General features: G+C 48.9%; 2 protein-coding genes across 2 annotated transcripts; one reads left to right on the plus strand and one right to left on the minus strand.

The window, feature by feature from the left end:
* Positions 1–3: 3 nt before the first annotated feature.
* Positions 4–1834, plus strand: SRRD (SRR1 domain containing; the record flags this gene model as incomplete). The annotated part of the gene is made up of 7 exons (XM_080355159.1): positions 4–122; positions 202–242; positions 317–453; positions 535–633; positions 738–892; positions 1120–1165; positions 1441–1834. The coding sequence occupies 7 exons, from the start codon at positions 4–6 to the stop codon at positions 1663–1665; spliced, it is 822 nt and encodes a 273-aa protein (XP_080211285.1). The 3' UTR covers positions 1666–1834.
* A 144-nt stretch (positions 1835–1978) lies between these two features.
* Positions 1979–10695, minus strand: TFIP11 (tuftelin interacting protein 11). The gene is made up of 12 exons (XM_080355150.1): positions 10367–10695; positions 9415–9568; positions 8633–8789; positions 7968–8095; positions 7316–7468; positions 5982–6491; positions 5166–5272; positions 4795–4963; positions 4345–4588; positions 3574–3716; positions 3143–3308; positions 1979–3057 (listed from the first exon to the last, which is right to left on the minus strand). Exons 1-12 carry the CDS (start codon positions 10561–10563, stop codon positions 2702–2704), a joined length of 2484 nt encoding a protein of 827 aa, XP_080211276.1. The 5' UTR covers positions 10564–10695; the 3' UTR covers positions 1979–2701.
* Position 10696: the final 1 nt, after the last annotated feature.

The following is a 10696-nucleotide window of genomic DNA, read 5'->3' on the forward strand; positions in this document are numbered from 1 at the left end:
CGCATGGCGGCGGCGGCGGGCGGGTGGAACCTGGCGGGCGGGCAGCGACGGCAGCGGCGGCGGGGCAGGGCGGGCGAGGAGGCGGAGGGCGGCGCGGTGCTGCGACGGCTGCAGGAGGCGCGGTGAGTGTCCGGGCCCGGCTCGTGCCGTCCCCCTTTCCCCGGGGCTGCTGGTCCTGCTGACGCTGCGCTCTCCCCACAGGGACGACCTGCTGAGCTCCGGCTTCTGGGCGGCGAGCGCCGGTGCGTGTCGGGGGGATGCCGGGGGGGGATCACGGGCCGCCCCCCCGGCCTGACGCGTCTGTCCGTGCCCGCAGGAGCCGTGCGGACCCCGCTGGCCGGTTGCGCGGAACCGCCCGCCCAGTGCGTGTGCTACGGGCTGGGCCGGTTCAGCGGCTGCCCCGCCGCCCGGCACCAGCTGGCGTTCCTGCTGCTGCTGCTGGAGGAGCTGCGGGTGAGCACGGGGCAACGGGACCGCAACCGGGGGGTCCCGCCGCCTCGCTCCCCGCCCACGGCCGCACGTCTATCCCCGCAGGTGCCCCCCGAGCACTGCGCCCTGTTCGACCCCGCGTTCACCGCCCAGGAGGCGGCTGCACTGGAGCACCTGGGGCTGCGGCTGCTCCCGGAGAATGAGGTGAGGGACCGCGGGGACCAGAGTTCCCGGATCCGGGGTGGCGGGCACCGTCGTGCCGCTGCCAGGGGGCTTGGATGGGACAGGTAGCACGGGTGTCCACACAGGAGGGGAAACACGGCATTGAGGGGTCGGCCACGCTTTTCTACATGGTGCACTGCGGGAAAGCACTGTACAACAACCTGCTGTGGAGGAACTGGTCCGCGGAGGCGCTGTCCAAAATGGTCATCATCGGGAACAGCTTCCGAGGCATCGAGGAGCGGTGCGTGCAGCCCTTGGGTACTCGGCTCCAGCAGTGAGCTCCCCTCCTTGCTTCCCTTGCTCCTGCACTGCTTAAGACAACCCTTCCCCTGTTTTGCTCACTTTCAACTTGCTGTCCCCTTTGCAGTCATCAACCATCTCTTTCCTATCCCCCCTACCTGGTGAGAAAAGTTGTCTAAAATTCACAGGAATGTGGTATCTAACACTGGTTACCTTGTGTTATTCTAGATTGTTGTCAAGAGTATTGGAGAGAGATTATTCTTACATAGCAAAGGTATGAGCCACTAGTTTTTTAACCTTATTGTTTTTCCAAAGCACCTCTTAATGATAAATTAATTGCAGCTGGAAAGAAAAGGGGGGGTTATTTTAAAAGTCTTTTATTTTTGGCCACTATAGTATAAAAATGAATTGCTTTAGGATCATTCTACATTCTTTGCAGCACACACAGCAGCTGAGGTTAACATCACACCATCTTCACCAACTCTTAAATGAAATTTGCAGAAAGGTTCTTCTGCATAATACATAACTTTTTCCTCAAATGCTCTTTAGGTGTTGAAAGGGACAGAGGAAGTGGCGCTCCCCGCACACCCTCGGTACCTAGACACCTTTAACGACACCTCCGTCCACTGGTTTCCCTTGCAAAAGCTGAAGGGACTGTCTCCTGAGGTCTGGAACTTTGTGGAGGAGCCAACGTACCAGGACTGCGAGGACCTGGAGATCATCAGGAAGGAGGACAGAGCTGAGCAGCACAGCCTGGCTGCCACGGCATCCTGACCATGCTCTGCCACGGGGCCACGGCTCTGCCCATGGCAGCTTCTGCACAGCCAAAGTGAAGCTCAGGAACCAACAGCATCATCATGCTCTGCCAAAAACAGCAGCACCCAAACACTGAGTGTGATGGGACGTTTTTATATCTTAATTGTTTAATAAACGGTAAAGCTGTGCTTTGACTTCCACTCAACTACAGCAAAAAAGTTTAACTAAAATCTGCCTTTTAAACCATCCATACCACACAACTGCTTGTTTGATCCCCTCCCTTTGCATATACACACATTTAGAAGCATCAGGATGGGGAAATTATTTGAGGGGGTTGTAGTTGAGGGCGTTGTTGTCTAGTTCCAAATGCAGGCTTAGGAAATATTTCTCATGGGCAGGTGCCTTCAGCTGCTCAGTGCTACTGAAATCAGCATTTAATCTGTTCTTCTGTGAAGAACCATCTCACTCTAGGGAAAAAAAATTTAAAAAAAAAAAAAAATATATATAATCTGTTTCCCTCCCTCTAGGGAAAAAAACCCTCTATGTCCCTCCTTCACCGCTGAGCCCCAAACTGCTGCAGTCCCACAGCACACATTCTGTGAATTTGCTGGAAAAAAATCAGCCCCATTGCAGCTCTGTTGAGGTGGCCGATGGCCCACAGGCAGGCACTGGGCCAAAGGTGCCATCAGCACACCCTGAGAGGTAAGATGAGGAGAGAGGAACCTGCTGAGGGAGGGGAAACTGTTGGGACAGTAACTCAGGGCCAGAGTAGTGCAGCAGGAAAGGAGATGCTGTGACAGCTGTCAATGAAGACCTTCCGCTCATCTGCTGCTGGAGCAGACCCACCTCCCATCACGGTGGCAATTACACAAGCATCAGAACTGCTTTTTCCTCCCTTAGCACTGACTTCTCTTGACACTGCCCGAACAGTTCCAAGAAAAAAATCCTGGTGTATAGCTACAGTTTCATTCTATTTACAAATCTGTAACTTCTTTATTCTAAGAGTTACAGTAAAAGTGTTTGCAAGATCATCTTCCCAGTTCACTGCAGGGTCTCACTTGGCCATGTCGATGAGGCTCTGCAGGGAGGTTGGCACCCAAGTCTTTTCTCCTTGTACAAACACGACACCTCGGTCAATGTAAATGACAATCCGTCCAAATGTGTACAACTGCTTCCCTTCGTGCCGCTTCCCAATCACAGGCATGAAAACAATGTTGTGCTCTTCTGCTTTTGTCTGAATTAAGTCCTTGAAGTTCATGGGCACAGAGCTTGCAGCCACACCGATGCCGCGCTGGGCCATGTTCTCAGCCTCCCGCCGCTCCTGCATGGCTTCGTACTGGAAGTCCTTCCTCCGCTCGGTGTGGGTGAGGTAGGCGATGTTCTCCCGAGCGCCCGGCTGCATGTACCCACCTGTTTGGAGAAAAACATGTGAAAACAAGGTCCCAGTCTGTTCCCAGTGCAAGGTTGAGCAGAGCTGTCACCAAAAGCCACCTACCAACACTGGAAGACACTGCCCGGTTCATGATATCAAGAGCTTCGTTAAACTTGTCTTTGATTGATGGATGTGCTAACACTTGGTCTGAGAACATGGACTTCCAACCCAAGTACCACTTTGTAATCTCTTCATAATTGGGGCTGTTACTGAGCCAAGAACACAGCACCTGCAAAACACATCAGATCAGATGCAGCAGGACAGGCACATTTATGGAGGAGAGTTATTATCACTTGTTTATTACTGAACTTTCAGTAAAAGACTGAGACAGTCTTAGAAAATAGTCTGTTATGATGTGTATGGAGCTATGAGCAGAAATCACACTGTCTGGTAGTTAAACCATTTCAGTGCTGGGGCAGCAGTTTCTAGGCAGGAGACACTGTAACACTTCACAGTCAATCCTGCCTGTTTGCTCAGCCTGGGTAGATTCTCACCTGCAGCCACTTTGGGAAGAAGTGTTTTTCCAGCAGCCCAACCAGACTGGAGACAGAAATCATGCCCTCCCAGTCAATCACCCAGTAGAAGGCATCCATGTGCTGCTGGTGAGGGTTTATGATGAGTTCATTCAGACACATCCCTGGGAAAATGGGGAGAAGAGTCAGGAAAGCCCAATGCACAGGTTTATCAGTGCCCTGACCTGTTTCACTACCAACACACAGGATCTGAGGAGCACCTGTGTTGCTTATTGCCCTAAGGGACATTTGGGATCTTTAAACTCACTGATCCCTGCCACCAAAACAGTACGCTTCCATTTCTGGTGATTACAATTTGCTGCCAGAACTGAAATTTAAAACATTTGACTGTTCTCTAGACTACAGAACCTTTTAGCCACATGGCTGAATGGTGAATTACAAAATCTCGTGGCAAAAGCATAAGCATAGGCTAAAGAATATAGGAATAACAGAGAGATGTTATAGCCTGGTACTATCTGACAGCTACCAGATGTTCCTGACAGCTGAAGAACAGAGGAATCAGATGATTTAGAAAAATAAGACAGAATAGAGCACTTCCCCACATTTTCTAAAATATCTGCCTCTGAAAAAAATGTGTGGTGCTAGTAGCAGTAGACACAAGCTTGGTCTAAACTTCCCAATAACATTCTCTGAAGTGACACTGGCAACCATGTCAACGTGACCTGTTGCCTGTAAGGGAGAATGTGGCAACCGGCAGATTCTAGAAATCCAGCACTGTTTGGCCTGTCTCACCCAGTTTAGGCACGATGTTTTTGACCATGAAAGCCTCCCACGAGCCAGGTGTGAACACATCTTTCCAGGGCTGCAGGATGAGCTTGGCGGAGGAGTCACTGGGGTGCCACTTCTGCAGCGCGTTGGCCAGCTTGTTCCGGATGGGGGAATACAGCGGCTCCAGGCGCGCCTGCATCAGGGGCAGCCAGGGGTGGATCCACGAGTGGATCGGGACTGTGTCTGTCAAAGGATTCCAGCTTTCGACCTTGGGGTGAAACAGAGAAAACATTTAAATAAGTCTGTCCATTAGTGGGAAGTCTTGCCAGGTGCAAAAAGAGCTGCAACGCAACCCCCTGACTCCTAAGTGCACAAGTAGACACAGCAAACTGGTATTTTGGAAGTTCTCATTGTCTGAAATTCAAATAGTGGTTGAGAACATGGCTTCGCTCTAACAAAGCCCTCTCATCTCACCTCTTTCTGTAACTTGGGGAAGATGAGCTGATCCAGAATGTTCTCCAGAATCCAGACAGGAACAACGTTTACCCAGCTGTCCAAGAAATCCACCATGGACCCGCAGTTCCTTGGTTGCCACTGCGCCACTATGTTTCTGACATACGGCATCCAGATTTCCCACATCAGTCTGGAGAAGAGAAAAAACAAAAAACAAGCTTAAATCTATAGCCCCAGGCCTAACTAAACTACATGGTAACTGTCAAACTCTACTTCTTTTTATATAGCCGACACCTGGATTTTAACAGAGCACACTCATATCCATTCTTTTCTACCCCTGAGGAAGCAGGACTTGACGATGCTGCACAAAGTACAACTCGTTTGCTCTTTACCTGTGAAAAGCATCTGTCGACAGGTCCTGCCCACCATGTGACAACAGCTGATCGTTTTCCAAAAGGCTCTTCCACTTGGCTATGATCTCTGTGCCATACGTACAGTCCTGAAAATGACAAGGCATGAGTGGCCTTGATCTGTTTTCATTCACGTTGGCTGTATCCCCAAAGTGCAGGCTTGTTGCATGCTCACTACAGACAGTTGTCTCACCACTCATAAGGCAAGCCAGGAGCTCACAGCTGTGATTAGTAAAGCCCCATAAGAGGAAAATCCCACTTTAGGGATTTAACACACCCCTGGGGGAAAAAAAAAAAAAGAGGATAACCTGGACTTTTTCAGGTATACAGAAAGAATTCAGACTTACCCATCACAGCCAAAAAGGCATTAAGAACAGCCAGCACATCTCTGACTGCCTGAACAACAGAGCTCTCCTGCTTTTGCTAAAAAGCAAAGACTAGAGACTGAGCTTTCATCTACTATTTCTTCCCAACACACATGAAAGGGACTAATTTAAACCTTCAGGCTCCTGAATTGTTAGCCAACTCACAGAACAGTGGCCTTCAGTCATAGCAAATCTCTGAGAGTGGATGCAGAGTGGGTCTATCTTTTCACACACATTTATTTTGCTCTGCCATGAACACAGGGAAGTTTATCTGGAACCTTCCTCTCCCCTGCCAGGCAAGAGGAAGGCACTTTTTCTTCCTCTTTCTCTCCAGACTGATCAGAATTTGGGAAAGGGAGTGGTGAGGGGGGGTGTGTCAAGATAATCAAGACTACTTAAGGCATCATGAACTGCAGATAAATCAAATGTGCACCTTGAGGGGATCCCAGTTTTTGAAGTAATCTTTCATGAGCGGATAGACTATTGCTACTGCCAGGTCCACCCGATCAGACATCCTGTACTCCTCGTAGTACTTGTCTTGAAGTGTCTCAAAAATCTTTGCGCATTCATCCAAGGTTAAGGGATTTTCACAGCTGGGCTGCATCCGTCTCTCGCACTCTTCCACCATCTCCAGCACCTTGCTGAGGTTGCTAATCGCCGTCTCCTCGTGCGAGAGGACTTCGGACATCTTCTGTATCTCGTGGGTCAGGTTGACAACCATGTCCCTCTCGTACTGCAGTTGCCGGTCATTCTGGATGATCTCCTGCTCCGTGATGTCAATGAGAAGCTGCAGGTTGTGCTCCAGCTCGGGCAAGGCGAAGCCCTGGGGCTTGGCATCCTTGCCCAGTGGCTGCTGCGGGCTGTCGTCTGGGATGTTGTGCTTGTGGCTGATCTGACTGTAGCTGTAATAAACCTTCTGTTCCCGGCCCGTCATATCTATAACCTTCCAACAGACAAGAACAAAGATGTCTTAAGAAAACATAAATTATATCTCGTGTTTGAAAAAGGAAGAAATCCCTGACTCCAAACTGAAAACCAAAGATTTCCAAGTACCTTTATTACTGCAGGAGGCTACTATTAATAATTCACTCTGGTGTTCTGAAGGAGGCCACTGGGTCTGCCTCTAGAAAGGCCGACTCCAGACACTGAGACTTCAGATGGGTAAGAAAGAGTCTGGAATTGGAGCTGGAGGAGTATCCTCTGCTCACCTCAGTTTTACCATTTCACCCAGAAATCCTACAAGTGGTTACGATGCAAATACTGCACTATTCATTAGCACACAGAAGCCTTAAATACCTTTATACCTTTTCAAAGACATGTTAGCTTTAAATGAATAATGTTATTAAGCGCATAAAGGACAAATCCCTTACTGTCCCTTTTATGCAGAAGATGGTTCAAACTACATGTTTAAGTTGCACAATAGCAATAAGGACAACTGTGCTTTCAGAGGTACATTAGCATTTTATTTATGACAAATGTGAAACAATTAAACTTGATTTGCAATTAAAAAAAACCCCACATTTGAGCTAATTTCCATTTTCCTGAGGCCAAAATTGTTGCTTAAAAACAAACCCAGTGTTCCAGGTGACACAATGGTCTATGACATGATTCAGGCATGAGTCCAAGGCCTCAATTTTCATGAGGCTGTGGGTGGACAGTTCTTAGAAGTGGTTTGTACTATAGCAACTGATGGTTAAAAACCACTCGTGGTGCCAAAGAGGACAAACAGCTTCCCAGAGACATGACCTCCTGGGCTACTAACCTTACCTTGACCTGCGACAGCTCCTTCTGCGGGGCTGAGAGCTTCTTGTTGATCCTGCCCTTGGCTTTCAGTTCTTCCACTGTCTTATAGCTGTACTTGGGCTTTTTCTTGCCTCCGTTCGGATCCTTCCGCCACTGGCTCAGCTCTTTTTGAAATTCCTAAACAAAACCAAAGAGGAGTTGTGGGTGCTGCTCTTTGTCGCACCCCAAATTCACCTCTATTTTCTGCAGGAAAATAACCCCCAGATCAATGAAAAATGATGCACAGCAAAATAACTGGGAAAGCCGGAAAGCTCAGTGACAAACTGGCTCAGGTCCTGTAGTCCAGTCACACCCCTATTCATACTGCTGGCAATATATTTTTGATCTTTTTTTCTTTAGACAAAAAGGACTATTTACCTGGAGGGACTGTTAGAAGGTAGGGTTTTAGCACAACTACTGGAATAAACTGAGTCACAACCAACCAAAAGAACATCACAGTGATGAGAAAAATATATCTAAATGCAAAAAATATGTTGAAATGCAATTCAAGTGCTATATCTTCAGCTTATTTAAAATAAGCCCGAACAGTTTTCTGTGACACAGCAGGTGATCCCAGAACAGTATTTTGTGCACACAACACAAAAGGGATACAGATAGCCCACGAGCACACAAATACCTCCTCAGCTTCTTCCTCCGAGTCCACCACCGGGAAGTCTTGCAAAGACTGGCTGGTTCTTTCGGAGCCATAAGCCCCCACAGCTCCTTTACCTTTTCTTTGTTTGGCCTCAATTGGATTGATAATTCCTAAAAGGAGAGAAGTTAGAGCAGAGGAACAGTTTGTTTAGTGAGAGAGAACAGTGAGTGTGTTTCTTACAGTACCCCAAGTTATCAAATCAACACAAACAACCAGTCCAGTGCTCTGCCTTCATCAGTCTGCCACCTTCTACCACTTTACTCATTTCTTAGTCGCTATAAAATCACTTAATTCCAGTACACACCAAAACCCAGAACAAAGCAGAGTATTATTCACATCTGCATTTCACTGTTTTTCTATTCTTTCACATAAAACAAGATTTCCTTTTCTCTGAGCTGACTAGCTCTGGAATTTATCTCCCTTTTTCCTTTCTCTTTTTTTCTTGACAAATAAAAAGGGCATAAAACTGGCCTATTTTAAGTTAAATATAATTGAATGTTATCAAGAGGACCCAGGTCACTTGCAAGAGATGCAAGAACACAAAAATGATGTTGGGAGCCACCTGGAGATGGCGGTTCTTTAGAGAATCCAATCTCTTCTCTAAATTACCAGCTGACAATAAACAACCAGACACACAATCAGAGTACCTTGCGCATTCTTCCCGAGACCTCTTCCAGGGACGTAACCCATCTTCTGGAGAAGCTTCTGCCCAATTCCCTTTGTGTGTCTCTCCCAGCTGCCAAAATCCATGAAAGATTTTGTCCCCCCTACAAAGCCTTTCTGACTAGGCTTGAAATTACCACCCTGTGAAAACAAACAAACAAGTAAATCCCACATTACCTTAGGGCATCGTAATAACCATGCTTGGGATAACTTCACTCAAAAGGAATCAGTTCAGTTGTCACCACACTACAGGGCTCACTGGGGCACCACTTGTGCCTCCACCTGAGCCGCTGGACATCTAAGGAGTTTCCCAAAATTCCTTGGATGGAGAAGGAGAAAAGCTGCTGGTTATTAGGCTCTACCACCAGACTTTAGCTGAGCCCGATTCCTGATTCTTTCTGTGTATGATAATTGAATATAAGAGTTTGATTTTTAGTCTATAACATGCCTGGATTTGTCATACTATTATGTGAGATTAAAAAAAAGTCTTTCAAAGGCAGGAAGCCATTCTTTTATTTTAACCTCAGCTGATCAAAGGGAATATTAAGGAAGAGAAAATTACCTCAAAGGGCTGATGTTGCCAAAGACACAAAACTATACATCAGAAGAGCAACAAAACACAGAGAAAACACCTGCTTGGTTTGGTTCTCTGGTTTTAATTATTTGTCCCTTTCTTGAGTGCTCTATTAATGTTTTGGCACCTTTGACTACAGCCTAAGTTTCACAAATGCATTACACAGAACTGAAAACTTTGTGGAAAACTCACTGTTTTTAGCTTCTTTGGCACAAACTCTTTAGGGATTTCTTCCTGCTTAATGGGCTTTTCGTCTTCATCGGAGTCTTCCTCTGACATATCCTCAGCTGCTGATTTTTTCAGCCCGGCGCTGATGAAGTTCACAGGGGCCGAGTAATCCCTGGAGCTACATCAAAATGAAACCTGAGCATAAATTCTGCTCCAGTGGACCTGTGGACGTTCCTATACAAACCCAGGGTCTACTGTCGTAGAATCACAGAATCACTTTGGTTGGAAGAGAACCTCAAGATCATCAAGTTCAACTGTTACCCCAACCCTGGCACTAACCCACATCCCTGAGAACTTCATCTGTCCAACTCCTTCAGGGATGGTGACTCCAGCACTGCCCTGGGCAGCCTGTTCCAATGCCCGACAGCCCTTTGGGGAAGAAATTGTTCCCAAGATCCAACCTCAACCCCCCCTGGCACAACTTGAGGCCATTTCCTCTCACCCTGTCGCTTGTTCCTGGGGAGCAGAGCCCGAACTCCTGGCTCCAAGCTCCTTTCAGGCAGTTCAGAGATCAGAAGGTCTCCCCTCAGCTCCTGTTCTCCAGGCTGAACCCCCCAGATCCCTCAGCCGCTGTCATCCCAGTTGTGCTACAGCTGCTTCGCGAGCTGCATTCCCTTATCTGAACTCGCTCTAGCAGTTCAAGGGCTTTCTTTTTGGCGTGAGGGCTCCAAAACTGACTCCAGGATTTGAGGTTTGGCCTCCCCAGTGCCGGGGATGGTCACTGCCCTCGGTCTGCTGGCCACACTATTCTAATTACTGTGCCTTAGATCCCACGGCCGCCCCTGTCCCGGGCTGGGCTGTTCGGTTTGGCGGTTACAGCCTGGAACCCCCCCGCAGAAAGGGGCCGCCACCCGGGCCCTGCCGGCCCCCCGAGCTGGGCACAACCGAGACCTGGGCCCCCCTCCCCTGCCCGTACCGCTTGCCGCCGAAGCTGGGCCGCTCCTCGTCCGAGTCGCGCTCGGCCCACACGCCGTAGGTCGCCTCCTCCTTGCTCTGCCGGTGCCGCTGCCGGTGGGGGTTGAACTCGTTCTGCAGGTCCCAGTCAGACACCTCGAAGTTCTCCATCTCCACGCCATCCTCTCCGTCCGTGCCGTACAGGTGCGACATCGACATGGCGCCCGCGGGAACCCGGCCCGGCCTGGCCCACACACGGACACCCGGCAAACCAGCCCCGCTCCTCCCGCCGCTCCCAACTGCGCCGCTTCCGCCCGGAAATGAACCGTCTCCTTCCTAAGCCACGCCCCCA

Source organism: Nesoenas mayeri (genome assembly GCF_963082525.1).
Source record: "Nesoenas mayeri genome assembly, chromosome: 17".
In the NCBI taxonomy this organism is placed as follows: domain Eukaryota; kingdom Metazoa; phylum Chordata; class Aves; order Columbiformes; family Columbidae; genus Nesoenas; species Nesoenas mayeri.